At 59.5% G+C, this 22185-nt stretch overlaps 1 protein-coding gene across 9 annotated transcripts in view; it reads right to left on the bottom strand.

Moving 5' to 3' along the window:
- Positions 1 to 6103: 6103 nt before the first annotated feature.
- Positions 6104 to 22185, bottom strand: part of SLC4A3 (solute carrier family 4 member 3) — an 81252-nt gene continuing 65170 nt past the window's right edge. For 7 of the 9 annotated variants that reach the window (XM_073304800.2, XM_073304801.2, XM_073304802.2 and 4 more), the window contains 5 exons: positions 18237 to 18403; positions 17432 to 17685; positions 14420 to 14589; positions 9159 to 9332; positions 6104 to 8334 (listed from right to left, as the gene is read on the bottom strand). In XM_073304800.2, the coding sequence (XP_073160901.2) occupies positions 8257 to 8334; positions 9159 to 9332; positions 14420 to 14589; positions 17432 to 17685; positions 18237 to 18403 (843 nt within the window). In that variant the 3' untranslated portion in view covers positions 6104 to 8256. The other 2 variants (XM_073304803.2, XM_073304804.2) reach the window with 2 other exon arrangements.

Consider the following 22185-nt stretch of genomic DNA (forward strand, 5'->3'; position numbering starts at 1 on the left):
TGAGCCCTCTCCCACACCCAAACTCCTTCCCAAAGCCTGCACCCCACACCCCCTCCTGTACCCCAACCACTGCCCCAGGCTCAGGGAGCCTGGAGCCCCCCCACTCCAAACCCCTTGGCCTACCCCCCCAGCCCAGAGCCTGTACCCCAACCCCCTGCTGGTGAAAGTGAGTGAGGGTGGGGGAGAGTGAGTGACAGAGGGACGGGGGAGGGAGTGAGAAGGGGCGCAGGGGGCAGGGACTTAGGGAAGGGGTGGGGCAAGGGTGTTTGGGTTTGTGCGATTAGACAGTTGCAACCCCTAAGGTCGACGTAAGCTACCTTACCTTGATCTTGGAGGATTGGGCCAAAAGAAATCTGATGAGGTTCAATAAGGACAAGTGCAGGGTTCTGCACTTAGGACGGAAGAACCCAATGCACAGCTACAGACTAGGGACCGAATGGCTAGGCAGCAGTTCTGCGGAAAAGGACCTAGGGGTGACAGTGGACGAGAAGCTGGATATGAGTCAGCAGTGTGCCCTTGTTGCCAAGAAGGCCAATGGCATTTTGGGATGTATAAGTAGGGGCATAGCGAGCAGATCGAGGGACGTGATCGTTCCCCTCTATTCGACATTGGTGAGGCCTCATCTGGAGTACTGTGTCCAGTTTTGGGCCCCACACTACAAGAAGGATGTGGATAAATTGGAGAGAGTCCAGCGAAGGGCAACAAAAATGATTAGGGGACTGGAACACATGACTTATGAGGAGAGGCTGAGGGAGCTGGGATTGTTTAGCCTGCAGAAGAGAAGAATGAGGGGGGATTTGATAGCTGCTTTCAACTACCTGAAAGGGGGTTCCAAAGAGGATGGCTCTAGCCTGTTCTCAATGGTAGCAGATGACAGAACGAGGAGTAATGGTCTCAAGTTGCAGTGGGGGAGGTTTAGATTGGATATTAGGAAAAACTTTTTCACTAAGAGGGTGGTGAAACACTGGAATGCGTTACCTAGGGAGGTGGTAGAATCTCCTTCCTTAGAGGTATTTAAGGTCAGGCTTGACAAAGCCCTGGCTGGGATGATTTAACTGGGAATTGGTCCTGCTTTGAGCAGGGGGTTGGACTAGATGACCTTCTGGGGTCCCTTCCAACCCTGATATTCTGTGATTCTATGATTCTGTGATTCTATGATCTTACTGTGTGGTGTTGACCGGGTCTCAGTGTCTGCACATTGGCTGCCTAGGCAGAACCTGCTAATTTGCTGATTAGGTTGTTTCTTGCATTTATTTTCAGTGAGGTCTTGCAAAGGTGCTCCTCCTGTCATGCTCCGGTCCTGTGTGACACCTAGATACCCAGGCTTTGGTTCATGGTCCAGCCTGGGGCCATTCAGAAAGCTGTTTGTTGGCTTTTGTATGGTTACAGTCTGAAGCAGCTGGAAATAATCTTTTTGGTACAAAGTTTGTCTCCATCCTTGGCAGCAGTGGCCAGCTCTTTCATGTCACCATTCAGGACTGCTGTGATTGAAACCCTGGTCCTCTGCTTCCAGACAGCTGTCATCTGCATAGATAAAATGCCAGGTCGTGGTGTTGGGGAAATCATTTGTGAAGAGGTTGAAAGGTGTCAGAGCTAGAACTGAGCCCTGAAGTAGACCCTTGTTGTGGGACCTTCACATGTTGGTGTTTGTCCAAGTGAAGCTTGGAACCCGTGGCCTCTCGGCCATAGCCCTGAGAGCCCACTGCAGGCGGCCCAGTGACCGTCTCTAAAGGAGGCAAGCGTGCCACATCGTGTCACATGCAGCTGTGAGATTTATGAATTCTGCTTGGCCTAGCCACCATGCTCGCTGTGGGGGTGAGTGCCAGCCCGTAATCACGGGTACTGCGGTTTGATCTGAAACTTGCCTGAGCTACATGCAAGAGATCATGAGCAGTGGGGCACTTTGATGAAGGCTGAGTGCTTTCAAGGAATTTGTACGTGCAGCTTAGCTAAGAGAGGGTGCAGCAACTTGTTCAGTGTCAATGGTCTCTCTCTCTTCCCCCCCCCCCCCGCCCCAGTTTTGGCCAGGCTGTTACTTTTGCTCTGCGCCAGATCTTATGTATTTTATTTGCCTGGATAATGCTAGATAGAAAGATGGCTATTGGCTAGCCTAGTGCTACTCCCTCCCTAGGCTGCTGCTCAGTGCAAAGTACCCACTGACCAGCTGCTGCATCATGTATTTTCTCCAATGGTCCTTGCTACTCGCCCACCTTTCAGCTGCTTGCTGGCTGCAGAGGGATCTGTGGGGTTGGCTCTGGGGGCCAGAGCAGTGCATGCTCAGCTCACATTTCTCCATCTCTTTTCTGCCATCTCAGGTCACCCAGGCCATCCATGGAAACCGTCTATTCTGCCCTCCAGGATGAGATCCATGCCTTCAAGGCACATGTGCAGAGCTGCCAGAAAGACTTTGACCTGCACACGCTTTACAACGTGCTGCTGCTGCTCCTCCCCGGGAGCCCGACCTGGGAGGTGCAAAGCCTAGAGCAGCTGGAAAAGCTTGTCGCAGGCAGGGACTGGCCAGGCCAGGACACCGTGAAAATTACAGGCAGCACTGAGAGTTGTGATGTCCCTGGCTATGTTGCCTGGCTCAGCTCCTACCTGGGGTATTTAAATGCTTTAAAAGAGACGTTTGATGCCAAGGTCGTGTTCCCTTTGTGTGAGCACCTGTATGTCCACGATGAGCTGGATGTCAGGGCCGAGCGCCAGTCTCCCGTGGGTTCCTACAGCAGGTCTGGTGCTGGGCATAGGGGGGAGAAGAGGCCCCACGCTGTGACCTCCATTGCAGATATTGCCAAGCAACTGTTTGCTGTCAGGAGGAAGTGGGCCTTGCTGCTCAACCGGCGGGTGATTGACGACCGAGTCTTCAGCCCCCAGAGCCTGTGCGCCCTGCAGGGCTTTGCCAACATTGGCCCCGTCGTGAAGGTTCTGAGGCTGGTCCCTGACATCTTTCAGAAGAGCTTGGCAACGGCAGCGCTTGCCAGGCAGTGGCTCAGTCTCCATGGAAGCAGATACAGCGTCTTCCAGCTGCCATCAGAACCAGGCCAGGAGAAGGGCAAGTGTAGAACTGGGCTGGCTCCTGGCACCTCTGAGCCCTGGAGGAATGGAGTGGCCATATGCCTCCCTGAGTCTGCCAACGGCTGCAGCAGTTTCTCAGGAGGCCAGTTACATCCCAGACCCAGGAGAAGCAGCAGCAGCTTCAGCTCCCATGATGGAGGAGGCTGGCTGGGCAACGTCAGTGCGATGCGAACCAAGCTGCGGGAGAGTCGAGAGGAGCTGATGGCCCTGCTCTGGCGAGTGGAACGTGCTGGAGTGCTGGAAACCCAGCTGCACGAGCTAACCCAGAGCATCTCCAGCCTGCAGCTGGAGCAGCAAGATACAAGGCACAAGCTGGACAATTTCCAGCAAAGACTGGAACAGGCAGACTGGGACATGCCTGGCAGCATACCGCTGCTTAGCAGCCAGTGCCAGGCAACGCTCAGACAGCTGGAGGACCTGGGGCGGCACGTGGAGCTGGAGGAGTATCATAAGAGCATCTTGCAGAGCGACTGGCTGCTGGAGCTGGAGCTCAGACCGTGTCTTATTCGGCAGCTTGATGCAGTAAGAGGCTTAGCTGCTGTCACAGGTCACAAATCTCATCCCTGAATGGTGTGCGGGTGTTGCCACGTTCTGGAGTGTCAGGCGCATCACCCCCCGCCCACACACACACACACAGTGAGGACGTGGGCCTGTGTTTGTGGTGTGGGAGCCTCTGGGTTTCTGTGGGCCTGAGTGTGTGAGTGAGCGTGTGTATGCGAGAAGGGGCATGGGGTGTCTGTGGGCCTGAGTGCATGAGAGAGGGGGCCAGGAGTGTGTGTGGGCCTGAGCATCCGAGTGAGCATGTGTATATGAGAGAGAGGCCCTGGGGTGTGTGTGCACACATATTGATGCACATGGGCCTGTGGGTGCAAATGGCCATGTGGGGCACAAGGGAGACAGTGCGTGCTGAGACTGAGGGCAGCAGGAGGGAGCAGGGGCGGGGCCATCTAGTAGGAGAAAGGGGTTCCTGCAAGGGGAGGGCATGGCTTCTCAGGACAGATGGGACAGCCAGAGGGGAATCCTCATAAATCCTCTGCCACGCAGCCTGTATGGCCAGACCCTGCTGTCAGTACAGGGGCCAGCGCACGTGTGACGCCTTCTTCTCTTCCCCAGTTGCAGCAGCACTGCAGAGAGCTGGAGCAGTCGCTACAGGCCGGGGACCAGGCCACACTGCAGCATCTCCTGCCAGCAAGTAGGACGGACTCTGCTTCCCTGTGTGACTCAGGGCATTGCTCCACCGCGTCTCCCATGCCGACACATAAAGCCTGAGTCCTGCCTTTGGAGAGGGACAATGGCAGGAGGGACTGGACCCCATTTTGCTGCCTCTGTTAATTGATAGACTCTGTGTGTATGTGTGCTGCTCAATGCCCCCGCCTGCTGCTGGATGGAGTCTGACCTGCGTCTCTGACCTGCCTTCCAGGGTGGGAGACCCACAGCTGCTGCTGCCAGCGGCAATCTGAGATTTGGGGCACATGTTTCAGGAACAGAAGTTAAACCTGGAAAGTGAGAGCAGGAAGGACTCAGCTCCCTAACTTGTGACTGCAAGGAATCGCGTTATCTGCCCAGCAGAGTCCAGGCCCCCTAGGCCAGCTCAGCGTTCCTGAAGAACAAGGCCAAAAGCCTTGAGTAGCCAGCATCCGCCCCCCCCCCCCCCGCGGTGTATGACTCAACTTATCCTTCCCTGCAGTGTCCCTGTCATCCAAACACTCAGCCCACATGCCACCTGGGACCCACATAGCATCAGCTCCAGACTCTGCCACCAGAGGGGGCAGGAAATGCACCCGGGGGTGGGGGTGTGTGTGTGTGTGACACAAAGCTGTTCCAGTTGCCTAGGGCTGGAGCTATTCAAATTAAATGCCATCAGCAAAGGTCTGGGCCAGCCTAGTTCTAGGGCCCCCATCCTCAAATTTAGCAACAGCACCCCCAGTCTGGGACCTCAGAGCACCCTGCTAGGGATCTTTGCCCCCCCTATTGCTTCCCCATGACCCCAGACAGCATGAGTTAAAATGGTGTCCTCTGCACAGTGTGACTTTGCATGCACCGTATCCATGGGATCACATTGTATGGAGGATGCCAGTTATCAGCCCAAAATGGCATCCTCTGTCCACTTGGGCTTGCCACTGCCACTGATGGAACGACCCCACTTGGGACCACAACCCAGACTTTGGGAACTGCTCCGCTTGCCCTTTGTAACCTGGTTGATGTAACCCACCTCTCAGGCCCTGTTTGGCCAGGCTGAGACTTGCATGTTTGTGGAGTTTACATCCTTGTCCTGGGCACTGAATTCTGCTGCATGAGTCTGGGGTAGCGGGAGACTGGGCAGCCTCTCCCATGACCCCAGGGTCCAGTCATTGCTGCTGTAGGCAAGATTCCCCTGTAACGCCAAGCAGTTCAGTGCCGTGGCAGATGCTGGTGATGGTAGAGCGCGAGCAGCTAGCCTTTCATAGGTGCCTCCCCAGCTCAAGGGTCGGGCCAGGCTCTACAAATGGGTAAAGCCAGGCAGCTGAGGAGAAATCGGAGATGGGGAAGGGAAGGGACTCCGCCAAGGCAGCACAGGGCATAGCTCAATTAGAATCCAGGTGTCCCGACTAGCCCTGCACTAACCTCAAGACTGAGTGGGCAGAGCCAGCTGAAAGGGCGCGTGCTTCATGTAGGGCTGGGGGCTGAGTGTCTGCCAGCCAGGAGACCCAGCTGGGTAGGTCCTGTGGGCTCCTCTTTGCCATGGAGCTGGGGGCAGTGAGGGCCTTGGCTCTGTGGGGCTTCCTGCAGCCCTGCTCTTCTCACCCCTTCACCATTTTCTGAGTGGTACCAGTGGGTCAGAGCAGGAATTCAGTCCCCTGGCATCCCCCACCCACAGCTCTGTGTGGACATTAGGCTTAAGTGCCACTTCCAGGGGTTCCAGGCCATGGGTGGTGAGGGGTGGATGGTGTGGAAACATGATCAGGCAGCCCCAGTGGTCTCCCGGATCTGCTGCCATGGAGGAGCAGCCGTTCCCCTGTGGGCTGTAGCATGCACAGAGACTTGGAAGTTCAGTTCCTGTGAAGGGTTTATTGGTGCAGCCATATCCACTATAGATAGAGGAGTCACAATGCACAGCCAGGCTGGCAGGGATGCAGCAACAGCAGGCCTCCTACACTACACAGAGACAGGACACGCAGCCACAGACAGACAGACATCTCCTAACCAGGAGGCTTCACTGGCATCACAGGGGCTGTTGATGTGCCAGACTGTGGCCTGGCGGGAGCAGGACCCTGGCTCTGAAGGCTCCCCTCCACCTGGCTGGGTATCCATGTGGCCCTGTGGCCATAGTGTCTGAGCCTCCCATACCATAATGAGCACCCCCATGCGTGAGGTAGGGAAGGATCAGCCCCATTTCACAGATAGGAAACTGAGGCAGGGAGAGTCAGTGGATTTGCTGAGGTCCCACAGGAAGTTCTGGTAGAGGCCGGACTCCCAGGCCAGCGCCTGTACCACAAGGTCCCCCCTTCCTCTGATGCCTGTGTGGAGGGGCTGGGGCGCCTGCCTTCTCTGACTGTGTCACATCAGGGCCTCCTGCCCCACCGAGCGTTGGTACTGGTGACCGGGCTCCATGGCAGCTGCCAGGTTACCCTACTACAGGCCGTGAGCACTACTGGCGATCTCCTCAGCAGAGCTGGCGAGAGCTGGGCTCTTAAGGGCCCAGGCAGTAACCCACTTGAGGCTTCAGACCCTGATGTCTGGAGAGACCTCGGGCCTTCCAGGTGTGAAGACATTCAGGGTTGCCCAGGGACAGGCCTGGGTGCCAGGGGCTCTGGCTCCAGCCACTGTGGGTGGCCCAGGTATGGGAATAGGAGAGGTGGGGAGCCACAGCAACCCAGTCACCAGGAGCATGGGTGGCCCAGTCACTGTGGTGGAGGCTATGTGTCCTGGTGACCCCAACACCAGTGTTGTGGATGCCTGCTGCTGGCTGCAGCCCATGTGGGCAAAATGCCATGTAGTGGGAGACAAGGTAGGGGAGGGAACATCTTTTATGAGATCTGCCCCTGTTGGTGAGAAAGGAGCTTTCGACCGGAAGAAGAGCTCTGTGTAAGCTCCTAAGCTGCTCTCTCACCAGCTGAAGTTGGTCCCATAAAAGTTCCCTCCCGCACCTTGTGTCTCTAATATCCTGGGACTGACATGGCTACAACCCCGCCGCATGCTCAGTGGGAGACACTTCCTCTGGAAGCCCTCTCAGCCCTGCCTGCTCTAGGAGGCCCCTCCTCCTGCCGCTCCTTCCCTTGCAGACATCACAATCCTTAACACTGGTTACTGTGGGACTGCCCATGACCTCAGACCCCTCCACCCCAGAAATACAACTTGGAGCGATCAGCAGGGAGGGCAGGCACCAGGAAGGGACTTGGACAGGCAGGGGGATGGGATTTGAACTCCTTGAAGCTCAAGAGTGGAAGCCCCTGCCTATCCACAGGGAAACCGCCTGCAGCTGGGACACAGAGAGCTTGGGGCAGACTGGACACAGGCTCCTGAGTTGCCCTAATCCTGGCCCCGCTGTATAGGACGTTCTGCAGCCCAGGATGGCACAGAAGCTCTGTTAGAAACCAGGCAGGGCAGTCTGAGGTGCAAAGTAGCCCATGACAGGGAGTCGTGCAAGGAGCCCACTTATGTGCCCGCTAAGGCAGCTGGGCAGCCCAGCTGGGGGCGGCAGAGCAGACGAGTCTTGCCCTGCGCAGGCAGAGTCCGGCCGGGCACCGAGACTGGGACTCTGTGTGGGGTCCATGCCTCCCTCAGACTCCATGGAACGTGGAGCTTGGGCTGGCATTTGGAGGAACCAGAGCTCTGTGGTGAGTGGATGGGAGGTGGCGGCTCCCAGCTGCATGGCCCCCCTTTGCTAACCCACATACCAATGCAGCCTCAGTCTCCAGTGAGGGAGACCCATGACCAAAGGGAGTGTAGGCCCCTACAGAGACTCTGGATGTGAGAAGTGTCTCCCGCTGGGTCCAGGTGGAGACAGGCTCACGCTTCCACTGTGCGGGTGGGGGCGGGAACGACCCTGCCCACCTCCCTCCAGGGTTCCGACACAGCTGCTCTTTGGTCCAGACAGGAAAACATCTGACGTGTAGTAAGTTCAAAGCCATTCTGATTGGTCCTTAGCCAGGGAGAACGCGTGGGAACGAGCAGCTTTCCACAGGGAGGGGGTGGAGCCGCTCACACAGGCATGTGCATCTCATTGTACTCGTCCTGGCCATCTTCGTCAAAGTTCGGCTCTGCGTCCTCCGAGTCCAGCTGTGGGCAGAGATAGAAGCTGGGCAGTGGCATGGCAGCGACCAGAGCGGGGCTTCTGGTAGCCATCCCACCAAACTCAGACACCAGCCCAGGAGCCAGGGCCCTAACTCACCCCGCTGGGGGGATGTTGGTATCGAGCGCTTTGCTCATTATGTCGCAGGACACTCACGTTGTCTCCTTCCCCTCCCGTGCGACCCATTCCTCTCTCCCCACTCTCTGGCTGGTGTCCTTCCCCGGCCATTCCCCTTCCCCTGGCAGCTTCAGTGCTCATGGTGCTGGCCCCTCTGCTAGGCAGCAGCTGCCCTAGGGAAGGCAGCGAAGCTCCTCCACACCTCCAGCTGTTGATGCAGGCTCTTCTCTGTGATGAGGACCCTGGACACCACCCACAAAAGATGGAAAGAGGCCCCAGCCCCTAGGCTCTCAGTCTAGAGAGCCCTGTTTTTGACAATACCAAGGTCCAGGGAACTGGGTGTATTGGTTGGGCTGTCCCAGCCTTATCCAGGGAGGGGAAGGCCAGATAGCACCAGACCAACCTCACCAGATCCAGCAGCCCTGACCATGAAGAGAGAGATGGAGCAGGGAGCCCCCGTTCCAGGCTTCTGCTTGGCATCTGTGCCCTTCCCACATCCCAGGCTATGAGCTCACTGGGGCAAGACCCCTGGCTCTGTTTGAAAGTGCTGGGACCAGATAAATCACCACCCACAAGAAGCTGGAGAAAGCTCCCAGCCCCTCTGAGCAGGCAGTGCCCCACATGCCAGCTGCCTGAGCGAACTGAAGACAGCCCAGCCCTGGGGAGATGGATGCTGTCACACAGAGCTGCTTACGGCTTTGAGCTCCCGGTCCTGAAAGAAGCGGGGCAGCAGGAAGCGTCGTAAGGGCACCGTCATAATCAGGACAAAGGGGAAAGCTAACGAGGCCACTGTTGATTTCACCACCCAGAGCACCACGATGCAGGCCAGCTGAATGCAGGTGAAGAGGTTCATTCTCCAGGTCTTCACCTGGGGACACAAGTCCAGCCTAGCAACGCACCATCCCTCAGGGACATAAGCCACCTCCCACTCCAGCCTGCGCGTTGCCCCATCCACTTACAGCTGGCTCCCCACCTACAGCACAGCCCCACTGAATGCTCAGCCCCTCCAGCCCGTGTGTCGCCCCACCCACCCAGAGCCAGCTCCCCGCCTACAGCACGGCCCCACTGAACGCTCGGCCCCAGCTCCCCGCCTACAGCACGGCCCCACTGAACGCTCGGCCCCAGCTCCCCGTCTACAGCACGGCCCCACTGAACGCTCGGCCCCAGTGCCCTGTCTACAGCACGGCCCCACTGAACGCTCGGCCCCAGCTCCCCACCTACAGCACAGCCCCACTGAATGCTCAGCCCCTCCAGCCCGTGTGTCGCCCCATCCACCCAGAGCCAGCTCCCCGCCTACAGCACGGCCCCACTGAACGCTCGGCCCCAGCTCCCCGCCTACAGCACGGCCCCACTGAACGCTCGGCCCCAGCTCCCCGTCTACAGCACGGCCCCACTGAACGCTCGGCCCCAGCTCCCCACCTACAGCACAGCCCCACTGAATGCTCAGCCCCTCCAGCCCGTGTGTCGCCCCATCCACCCAGAGCCAGCTCCCCGCCTACAGCACGGCCCCACTGAACGCTCGGCCCCAGCTCCCCGCCTACAGCACGGCCCCACTGAACGCTCGGCCCCAGCTCCCCGTCTACAGCACGGCCCCACTGAACGCTCGGCCCCAGTGCCCTGTCTACAGCACGGCCCCACTGAACGCTCGGCCCCAGCTCCCCGCCTACAGCACGGCCCCACTGAACGCTTGGCCCCAGCTCCCCGCCTACAGCACGGCCCCACTGAACGCTCGGCCCCAGTGCCCTGTCTACAGCACGGCCCCACTGAACGCTTGGCCCCAGCTCCCCGTCTACAGCACGGCCCCACTGAACGCTCGGCCCCAGTGCCCTGTCTACAGCATGGCCCCACTGAACGCTTGGCCCCAGCTCCCCGCCTACAGCACGGCCCCACTGAACGCTCGGCCCCAGTGCCCTGTCTACAGCATGGCCCCACTGAATGCTCGGCCCCAGCTCCCCGTCTACAGCACGGCCCCACTGAACGCTCGGCCCCAGTGCCCTGTCTACAGCACGGCCCCACTGAACGCTTGGCCCCAGCTCCCCGCCTACAGCACGGCCCCACTGAACGCTCGGCCCCAGCTCCCCGCCTACAGCATGGCCCCACTGAACGCTCGGCCCCAGTGCCCTGTCTACAGCACGGCCCCACTGAACGCTTGGCCCCAGCTCCCCGCCTACAGCACGGCCCCACTGAACGCTCGGCCCCAGCTCCCCACCTACAGCACGGCCCCACTGAACGCTTGGCCCCAGCTCCCCGTCTACAGCACGGCCCCACTGAACGCTCGGCCCCAGCTCCCCGTCTACAGCACGGCCCCACTGAACGTTCGGCCCCAGCTCCCCGCCTACAGCACGGCCCCACTGAACGCTCGGCCCCAGTGCCCTGTCTACAGCACGGCCCCACTGAACGCTCGGCCCCAGCTCCCCACCTACAGCATGGCCCCACTGAATGCTCGGCCCCAGTGCCCTGTCTACAGCACGGCCCCACTGAATGCTCAGCCCCTCCAGCCCGTGTGTCGCCCCATCCACCCAGAGCCAGGGGTGGATGGTGCCTACAGCACGGCCCCACTGAACGCTTGGCCCCAGCTCCCCGTCTACAGCACGGCCCCACTGAACGCTCGGCCCCAGCTCCCCGTCTACAGCACGGCCCCACTGAACGCTTGGCCCCAGCTCCCCGTCTACAGCACGGCCCCACTGAACGCTCGGCCCCAGCTCCCCGTCTACAGCACGGCCCCACTGAACGCTCGGCCCCAGTGCCCTGTCTACAGCACGGCCCCACTGAACGCTCGGCCCCAGCTCCCCGTCTACAGCACGGCCCCACTGAACGCTTGGCCCCAGCTCCCCGTCTACAGCACGGCCCCACTGAATGCTCGGCCCCAGCTCCCCGTCTACAGCACGGCCCCACTGAATGCTCGGCCCCAGTGCCCTGTCTACAGCACGGCCCCACTGAACGCTTGGCCCCAGCTCCCCGCCTACAGCACGGCCCCACTGAATGCTCGGCCCCAGTGCCCTGTCTACAGCACGGCCCCACTGAACGCTTGGCCCCAGCTCCCCGCCTACAGCACGGCCCCACTGAACGCTCGGCCCCAGCTCCCCACCTACAGCACGGCCCCACTGAATGCTCGGCCCCAGTGCCCTGTCTACAGCATGGCCCCACTGAATGCTCAGCCCCTCCAGCCCGTGTGTCGCCCCATCCACCCAGAGCCAGGGGTGGATGGTGCCTACAGTACGGCCCCACTGAACGCTCGGCCCCAGCTCCCCATCTACAGCACGGCCCCACTGAACGCTCGGCCCCAGCTCCCCGCCTACAGCACGGCCCCACTGAATGCTCGGCCCCAGTGCCCTGTCTACAGCACGGCCCCACTGAAAGCTCAGCCCCTCCAGCCTGCGCATCGCCCCGTCTACAGCACGGCCCCACTGAACGCTCGGCCCCAGCTCCCCGCCTACAGCACGGCCCCACTGAACGCTTCGCCCCAGCTCCCCGTCTACAGCACGGCCCCACTGAATGCTCGGCCCCAGCTCCCCGCCTACAGCACGGCCCCACTGAACGCTCGGCCCCAGTGCCCTGTCTACAGCATGGCCCCACTGAATGCTCGGCCCCAGCTCCCCGTCTACAGCACGGCCCCACTGAACGCTCGGCCCCAGTGCCCTGTCTACAGCACGGCCCCACTGAACGCTTGGCCCCAGCTCCCCGCCTACAGCACGGCCCCACTGAACGCTCGGCCCCAGTGCCCTGTCTACAGCATGGCCCCACTGAATGCTCGGCCCCAGCTCCCCGTCTACAGCACGGCCCCACTGAACGCTCGGCCCCAGCTCCCCGTCTACAGCACGGCCCCACTGAACGCTCGGCCCCAGTGCCCTGTCTACAGCACGGCCCCACTGAATGCTCGGCCCCAGCTCCCCGTCTACAGCACGGCCCCACTGAACGCTCGGCCCCAGCTCCCCGCCTACAGCACGGCCCCACTGAACGCTCGGCCCCAGCTCCCCGCCTACAGCATGGCCCCACTGAACGCTCGGCCCCAGCTCCCCGCCTACAGCACGGCCCCACTGAACGCTGGGCCCCAGCTCCCCGCCTACAGCACGGCCCCACTGAACGCTCGGCCCCAGCTCCCCGCCTACAGCACGGCCCCACTGAACGCTGGGCCCCAGCTCCCCGCCTACAGCACGGCCCCACTGAACGCTCGGCCCCAGCTCCCCGCCTACAGCACGGCCCCACTGAATGCTCGGCCCCAGCTCCCCGTCTACAGCACGGCCCCACTGAACGCTTGGCCCCAGCTCCCCGTCTACAGCACGGCCCCACTCAATGCTCAGCCCCAGTGCCCTGTCTACAGCACGGCCCCACTGAATGCTCGGCCCCAGTGCCCTGTCTACAGCATGGCCCCACTGAAAGCTCAGCCCCTCCAGCCTGCGCATCGCCCCATCTACAGCATGGCCCCACTGAACGCTCGGCCCCAGCTCCCCGTCTACAGCACGGCCCCACTGAACGCTCGGCCCCAGCTCCCCGCCTACAGCACGGCCCCACTGAATGCTCGGCCCCAGTGCCCTGTCTACAGCACGGCCCCACTGAAAGCTCAGCCCCTCCAGCCTGCGCATCGCCCCGTCTACAGCACGGCCCCACTGAACGCTCGGCCCCAGCTCCCCGCCTACAGCACGGCCCCACTGAACGCTTGGCCCCAGCTCCCCGTCTACAGCACGGCCCCACTGAATGCTCGGCCCCAGCTCCCCGCCTACAGCACGGCCCCACTGAACGCTCGGCCCCAGTGCCCTGTCTACAGCATGGCCCCACTGAATGCTCGGCCCCAGCTCCCCGTCTACAGCACGGCCCCACTGAACGCTCGGCCCCAGTGCCCTGTCTACAGCACGGCCCCACTGAACGCTTGGCCCCAGCTCCCCGCCTACAGCACGGCCCCACTGAACGCTCGGCCCCAGTGCCCTGTCTACAGCATGGCCCCACTGAATGCTCGGCCCCAGCTCCCCGTCTACAGCACGGCCCCACTGAACGCTCGGCCCCAGTGCCCTGTCTACAGCACGGCCCCACTGAACGCTCGGCCCCAGCTCCCCGCCTACAGCACGGCCCCACTGAACGCTCGGCCCCAGCTCCCCGCCTACAGCACGGCCCCACTGAACGCTCGGCCCCAGCTCCCCGCCTACAGCACGGCCCCACTGAACGCTCGGCCCCAGCTCCCCGCCTACAGCATGGCCCCACTGAACGCTCGGCCCCAGCTCCCCGCCTACAGCACGGCCCCACTGAACGCTCGGCCCCAGCTCCCCGCCTACAGCACGGCCCCACTGAACACTTGGCCCCAGCTCCCCGCCTACAGCACGGCCCCACTGAACGCTTGGCCCCAGCTCCCCGCCTACAGCACGGCCCCACTGAACGCTCGGCCCCAGTGCCCTGTCTACAGCACGGCCCCACTGAACGCTCGGCCCCAGCTCCCCGCCTACAGCACGGCCCCACTGAACGCTCGGCCCCAGCTCCCCGCCTACAGCACGGCCCCACTGAACGCTCGGCCCCAGTGCCCTGTCTACAGCACGGCCCCACTGAACGCTTGGCCCCAGCTCCCCGCCTACAGCACGGCCCCACTGAACGCTCGGCCCCAGCTCCCCGCCTACAGCACGGCCCCACTGAACGCTCAGCCCCTCCAGCCTGCGCATCGCCCCGTCTACAGCATGGCCCCACTGAATGCTTGGCGCTTCCAGCCCATGCATCACCCCGTCAACAGCACGGCCCCCGTGAACACTCAGCCCCAGATCCCCATCAACAGCATGGCCCCACTGAATGCTCAGCCCCTCCATCCTGCATGTAGCCCCATCCACCCACCCCCAGCTCCCCACCTACAACACAGACCCACTGAACGCTCAGCCTCTCCAGACAGTTCACGGATAGTTCCCCTCTTACATCTCCCACCCATCAGCCACCCCCATGTCCTAGCCCCAGCTCCCCGAACAGCCCCTGCTCACTCACCTTGATGACGTAGACGTGATCCGGGTGGTGCTTGGATGGCATGAAGATGAGGAGGAGACGCTCGTAGAGCTGGATGCCGGTGAGAGACGTGACCCCCATGTAGAGGAAGATCCCGAAGAGCACGGCCAGGGGGATCCGGCGCAGCATGTTGCCCATCACAATGGACAAGCCTGCAAGGACAGAGCTGAGGGCATCACTTACCTGCAGCCTCCCCAGCTGCATGCCTGCTGCACATGGACCATTGTCCTGACACCGCCTGCGTCTCTCTAGCTGCCACGTGGTACAGAGTAGGCGCAGTCACTGTCAGGAGTCCCCAGCTGGGGGAGCTGTGGAGAGCAGGATGGGGTGGGGGCTCTATGGAGCTGTCAGGGGCAGGGCTGGGGCAGGGCTAATGTGCTGGCCATGGGGAGATGTCGGGGGCAGGGCTATGGCGGGGGCTGTGGGGAGCTGACAGGTGCAGGGCTGGGGCGCTGGTCATGGGGAGCTGTCGGGGACAAGGCTGGGGCAGGGGCTGTGGGGAGCTGACAGGTGCAGGGCTGGGGCCAGGCTAAGGCGCTGGCCATGTGGAGGTGTCAGGGAAAGGGCTGGGGCCGTGGGGGCTGGGCTGGGGCGCTGGCCATGGGGAGCAGGTCGGGCACTAGTTGTGGGGGCAGGGAGGGGCACTGGCTGTGGGGAGCAGCTGGGGCGCTGGCCGTGGAAAGTTGTCCAGGGAGGGTTGGGGCGCTGGCCATGGGGAGCTGTTGGGGCCAGGGCTGGGGCGCTGGCTGTGGGGAGCAGGGTTGTGCACTAATTGTGGGGGCAGGGACGGACACTGGACGTGAGGTAGAGGTGCTGGCCGTGGGGGGCAGGGTAGGGGCACTAGCTGTGGGGAATGGGTGGGGCACTGGTTGTACATGCTAGGTAAGGTCGATGGCCGCAAAGTAGCAGGAATGGTTTTGGGGCCAGGGCAGAGGTGCTCGCCACAAGGAGCGGGGTGGGGTGCTGGTTGTTGGGGGCAGGGTAGGGTGCTGACCACGAGGTAGGGGTGCTGGTTTGGGGACAGGCCAGGGGTGCTGGCTGTGACAGGGTAGGGGCGCTGGTTTTGGGGGCAGAATGGGGTGCTGGCCATGAGGTAGAGGTGCTGTGTAACTAAGCTGGCCTGACATGAGTAATTACCACTTGGAGGGAGGCCTCATTTCTTGGAGGATAGAATTTGAGAGGTGTATAGACCATTAGGTTGAAAGGGACAGAATGTCTGAGCCAGCTGAGACAGGAGGGAGAACAGCCAGGAACCCTTTACTAACAACAGACAAGACGAGCTAGGAACACAGAGGTGAGGTACAGAGTAGGTCGAGCATTTTGGACCCCAGAGAACGCGATGAAGTGTTCTCCCAGAGCTGGACAAGCTCTGTGGAAAAGGTCTTGGCAGGAGTCCCACCACGCTGGTTGGGGGAGCGGAGTAGGGCCGCTGGCCATGGGGGTGCTGCTAACCCTACCCCTGGATGACCAAGAGTGCTAAAGGAATTGGCGGATGTGATTGCAGAGGCATTGGCCATTATCTTTGAAAACTCATGGCAATCGGGGGAAGTCCCGGAAGATTGGAAAAAGGCTAATGTAGTGCCCATCTTTAAAAAGGGAAGGAGGAGGATCCTGGGAACTACAGGCCGGTCAGCCTCACCTCAGTCCCCGGAAAAATCATGGAGTATGTCCTCAAGGAATCAATTCTGAAGCACTTAGACGAGAGGAAAGTGATCAGGAACAGTCAGCATTGGAAAGTCATGCCTGACTAATCTAATTGCCTTCTATGATGAGATAACTGGTTCTGTGGATGAAGGGAAAGCAGTGGACGTGTTATTCCTCGACTTTAGCAAAGCTTTGACATGGTCTCCCACCGTATTCTTGTCAGCAAGTTAAAGAAGTATGGGCTGGATGGATGCACTACAAGGTGGATAGAAAGTTGGCTAGATTGTCGGGCTCAACGGGTAGTGATCAATGGCTCCATGTCTAGTTGGCAGCCGGTATCTAGCGGAGTGCCCCAAGGGTCGGTCCTGGGGCCGGTTTTGTTCAATATCTTCATTAATGATCTGGAGGATGGTGTGGATTGCACCCTCAGCAAGTTTGCAGATGACACTAAACTGGGAGGAGTGGTAGATATGCTGGAGGGTAGGGATAGGATACAGAGGGACCTAGACAAATGAGAGGATTGGGCCAAAAGAAATCTGATGAGGTTAACAAGGACAAGTGAAGAGTCCTGCACTTAGGACGGAAGAATCCCATGCACCGCTATGGACTAGGGACCGAATGGCTCGGCAGCAGTTCTGCAGAAAAGGACCTAGGGGTGACAGTGGACGAGAAGCTGGATATGAGTCAACAGTGTGCCCTTGTTGCCAATAAGGCCAATGGCATTTTGGGATGTATAAGTAGGGGCATTGCCAGCAGATCGAGGGACGTGATCGTTCCCCTCTATTCGACATTGGTGAGGCCTCATCTGGAGTACTGTGTCCAGTTTTGGGCCCCACAGTACAAGAAGGATGTGGAAAAATTGGAAAATGTCCAGCGAAGGGCAACAAAAATGATTAGGGGACTGGAACATATGAGTTATGAGGAGAGGCTGAGGGAACTGGGATTGTTTAGTCTGCAGAAGAGAAGAATGAGGGGGGATTTGATAGCTGCTTTTAACTACCTGAAAGGTGGATCCAAAGAGGATGGATCTAGACTATTCTCAGTGATAGCAGATGACAGAACAAGGAGTAATGGTATCAAGTTGCAGTGGGGGTGGTTTTGGTTGGCTATTAGGAAAAACTTTTTCACTAGGAGGGTGGTGAAACACTGGAATGCGTTACCTAGGGTGGTGGTGGAATCCCCTTCCTTAGAAGTTTTTAAGGTCAGGCTTGACAAAGCCCTGGCTGGGATGATTTAGTCGGGATTGGTCCTGCTCTGGGCAGGGGGTTGGACTAGATGGCCTCCAGAGGTCCCTTCCAACTCTACGATTCTATGACCTCTGCCCCCCAGGTTCAGTAGCTTGGGGCTCACCGACGAGGACAGCGATTGCAACTCCTGTCACGCGCTGCTCCTTCACCTCCTCGATCTTCGGCTTCTCCCCCGGAGCGATGGCCTTGCTCATGACGGTCAGGGCATTGACGTGGGTGACTGAGCGCACGGTGGCAGCAGTCAGCCAAGGGAGCCCGAACAGCGCGCAGAGGCCGCCCATGGTACCGATGAGCAGCAGGTCCAGATGGAAACCGGAGCCTTTCAGGAGCTTCCTCTCCTTCTTACTGACAATCAGGCTGGGGAGAGAGGAGGGTCCTGCTGTCGGCGCCAGGCCTGCTCAGCCCCAGGTCCCCCCATGCCTGTGCTTCTGGGGCAGACCATGTGCCCAGTGGCCCTTGGAGCAGGGAGCATTGCTCATGAGCTGCAGAGGTGCAGTTGGCAAAACGAGCGGCCAGCCAGAGGAGAGTCCAGCCTGGCACGTGGGGGAAAAGGGGATATTCTTTGCCGCTCCTGGCCATTCTCCTCTCTGCCAAGCCCAGGGACAGGCTCCTTTCCTGGGTGAGGCTGGCGCAGGCTATGTAGACTCCACCTGGCAGGGGAGGGAAACCCACAGCCACAGTCGCTGTGCAGGAAGAGCCATTACAGGAGAGTCCCAGGGAGCAGAACCCTGCCTCCTCATGTCCAGACTGGGCATCCTGCAGCCCAAGCCTGTGACTGAGGCTGAATGTCCAGGGCCCAGCCCAATGAGGAGAACCCCCCACCTCGTCCATCTCCCTGCACAGTTGCCAAACACTGGCTCAGAGCTCAGTGGGACGAGGGAGCTGTGGGTGCAGGCAGCAGTACTCACGTGGTGATCTGGGTCTCCATGAAAATGAGGATGAAGACCAGGAGTGCAGGGATGGCTGAGGCAAACATCATCCACATGGGAAAGGCCTGTCGGCTGCCCAGGGGGTGAATGAACCAGCCGCGCTTCTGGGGAGACGTGACTGACAGCCCAGTGGGAACATTCAACTTCTGTGAGAGCAGGAAAAAAACAACATTTACTCAATGACATTCAGCCCCTCAGCCCCCTATGGCTCTGACCTGGCTCTCAGTACCGCTGGGATCCTCAGCCCCCTATGGCTCTGATCTGGCTCTGGGTACCGCAGGGATCCTCAGCCCCCTATGGCTCCGACCTAGCACTCGGTACCACAGGGATCCTCAGCCCCCTATGGCTCCGACCTGGCACTCGGTACCGCTGGGATCCTCAGCCCTCTATGGCTCCAACATGGCTCTGGGTACCACAGGGATCTTCAGCCCCCTATGGCTCCGACATGGCTCTGGGTACCGCAGGGATCCTCAGCCCCCTATGGCTCCGTCATGACTCTCGGTACCACAGGGAGTCTCAGCTCCCTATGGCTCTGATATGGCTCTCGGTACCGCTGGGATCCTCAGCTCCCTATGGCTTTGATATGGCTCTCAGTACTGCAGGGATCCTCAGCCTCCTATGGCTCCAACATGGCTCTCGGTACCAGAGGGAGTCTCAGCTCCCTGTGGCTCTGATATGGCTCTCGGTACCGCTGGGATCCTCAGCTCCCTATGGCTCTGACCTGGCTCTAAGTACCGCAGGGATCCTCAGCCCCCTATGGCTCCAACATGGTTCTCGTTACCACAGGGATCCTCAGCCCCCTATGGCTCCAACATGGCTCTGGGTACCACAGGGATCCTCAGCCCCCTATGGCTCCGACATGGCTCTGGGTACCGCAGGGATCCTCAGCCCCCTATGGCTCCGACATGGCTCTCGGTACCACAGGGAGTCTCAGCTCCCTATGGCTCTGATATGGCTCTCGGTACCGCTGGGATCCTCAGCTCCCTATGGCTTTGATATGGCTCTCAGTACTGCAGGGATCCTCAGCCTCCTATGGCTCCAACATGGCTCTCGGTACCAGAGGGAGTCTCAGCTCCCTGTGGCTCTGATATGGCTCTCGGTACCGCTGGGATCCTCAGCTCCCTATGGCTCTGACCTGGCACTTGGTACCGCTGGGATCCTCAGCTCCCTATGGCTCTGATCTGGCTCTAAGTACCGCAGGGATCCTCAGCCCCCTATGGCTCCAACATGGTTCTCGTTACCACAGGGATCCTCAGCCCCCTATGGCTCCAACATGGCTCTGGGTACCGCAGGGAGTCTCAGCTCCCTATGGCTCCGACCTGGCTCTCAGTATCCCTGGGATCCTCAGCCACCTTTGGCTCCCACACGGCTGTCAGTACCACAGGGAGTCTCATCCCCCTATGGCTCTGACATGGCTCTAGGTACCGCAGGGATCCTCAGCCCCCTATGGCTCCGACATGGCTCTCGGTACCACAGGGAGTCTCAGCTCCCTATGGCTCTGACATGGCTCTAGGTACTGCAGGGATCCTCAGCCCCCTATGGCTCCAACATGGCTCTCGGTATCACAGGGATCCTCAGCCCCCTATGGCTCCGACATGGCTCTGGGTACCGCAGGGATCCTCAGCCCCCTATGGCTCCAACATGGCTCTCGGTATCACAGGGATCCTCAGCCCCCTATGGCTCTGACATGGCTCTAGGTACTGCAGGGATCCTCAGCCCCCTATGGCTCCGACATGGCTCTCGGTATCACAGGGATCCTCAGCCCCCTATGGCTCCGACATGGCTCTCGGTACCACAGGGAGTCTCAGCTCCCTATGGCTCTGACATGGCTCTAGGTACTGCAGGGATCCTCAGCCCCCTATGGCTCCAACATGGCTCTCGGTATCACAGGGATCCTCAGCCCCCTATGGCTCCGACATGGCTCTGGGTACCGCAGGGAGTCTCAGCTCCCTATGGCTCTGATATGGCTCTCGGTACCGCTGGGATCCTCAGCTCCCTATGGCTCTGACATGGCTCTCAGTACAGCAGGGATCCTCAGCCCCCTATGCCTCTGACATGGCTCTCGGTACCACAGGGATCCTCAGCCCCGCACAGCTCTGACCTGGCCCTTGGTATTGCACATGTTAAATCCAGAAGGGGCCATCATCATCCCCGCATTCTGAGCTCCTGCATAGCCCATGCCAGAGACCCTCATCCCTCCCTTACTGCATCCAGCCCATCAGCTGCGGTTGAGCAGGGGTGGAGGTTATCGAAGGAAGTGCCTGGGCTAGATATGAAGACTCCCGGTGATGGAGAAGCCTGGGTGGCCTGTTCCGGTGGATGGTTCCCCTCCCCGTTAAACATCAGTGCCGTATTTCTAGTCTGCATTTGTCTCACTTCAGCTCCCAGCCGCTGGGTGTCACTCTGCCTCTGTCTGCTGGGTTAAAGAGCCTTGGCTCTCAGGGCTTGTCTGTCTGGTTCAGGAGTCTCAATTCTACTGAGCACTAGTGTGTCGCACACTGTCCTGGGGGCTGGCTCTGGAGTGGGCAAGTACCCAGCCTGCCTGTGACAGGCTCCACTAAGGAGAATGAGCTGACCCAGCTGGATGGCAGTTCATTAGGTAAGGAGCACCCAGGCCTTAGCCAGGGTCATGAGGGCTCAGACAGGGAGTGGAGCAGAGAGATAGAGAGCTCCTAAGCAGAGCTCTTCTCAGGGCTCAGCGCGGAGCTCAGCAAGCAAGGGACCTGAAGAAGAAGCTTTGAAAGGGAAGAGCTGTGAATGCCAAGCCCTAGCAGAACTTGGTCCCAGTGAGAGGACCTCACCAGGCGCTGCAGATCACAGAGGAATTATATGCCAATAGCTGCCTTGGTTTGAGCTCTGTGGGGACCCTTCCCCAGAGATTCTGACTCCAGAAGAGGATCCTGGGTCAAGAGCTCTTCATAGGTAAGGAGCCTGGATGGAGGTAGATGAGGGACATAAGTGGAGTTGATAGACTAAGGTTAATTTGGACCCCTTCTTCCTTCTCTCCCCCCATCTTGGAGGCTCATTTGTGTAGCACATTTCACCATTTTGAATTTAATAAACTAGACCCCTGAAGAGGCACAGTTTGATATATATAAGCCTCACTGGACTTCTTGAAAGCATGTTAAGGGAAACTGAGGCAGGGATGCAACCAGGGTTTCATGTACTAAGTGGCTCAGCGGGACTCTGCTGGTGTGGACTAAAAGTTCCCATTTCAAACAATACTACGTTAATGTGCACAAGGGAACTTTTAGTGCACACCAACAGGGTCCACACAGGACAGTTAGTCCACAACACGTTAGTGTGCATTAGAATTTTACATCCTTGGGGAAGACTAATGTACTATGTAGACAAGCCAGAAATCTCCCTCCCCCTCATCCCCCCGGAAGGTATTTACAGACAGTGATCGAGTCACCTCCTCACTCCTCTTGGATACATGAAATACAATGAGCTCCTTAGTCTCACTGCGAAGCAGGTTTTCCAGATCTCAAACTGTCTCTGAGCCCTTTCCAGATACTCAGTATCCCTTCTGAAGTGCGGGCACCAAAACTGGACACAGCCTCCAGTAATGGGTTTTGTAATGCTGAATTCAGAGGGAATACCACCTCCCTTCTCCTATTTAGATTGCACAGACCTCAGTTGTACACATTTCTAATCCAGCTCTCGGTAACACGCAGACCCTCAAACCTGCACAACTCTGATCTGGCTCTTGGTGTCACAGGAACCCTCAGTCCCTTATGGCTCTGACCCACATCTTGGTAGGACTCAGTGCCTCCCGGGGCTGCTCCCACAGCTATGATTCGCAGAAGTATGTGCACAAAAATCTCTCTTTGGTTTGCACCGTATTGACCGAGAAAGTGGGAAACACAAAAACATCTAGTTACACAAGCACAATGAATGGAACAATCAGTAATCCCAACCATGCTGG

The sequence above is a fragment of the Lepidochelys kempii genome, chromosome 11 (assembly GCF_965140285.1).
Source record: "Lepidochelys kempii isolate rLepKem1 chromosome 11, rLepKem1.hap1, whole genome shotgun sequence".
NCBI classification, from domain to species: Eukaryota; Metazoa; Chordata; order Testudines; family Cheloniidae; genus Lepidochelys; species Lepidochelys kempii.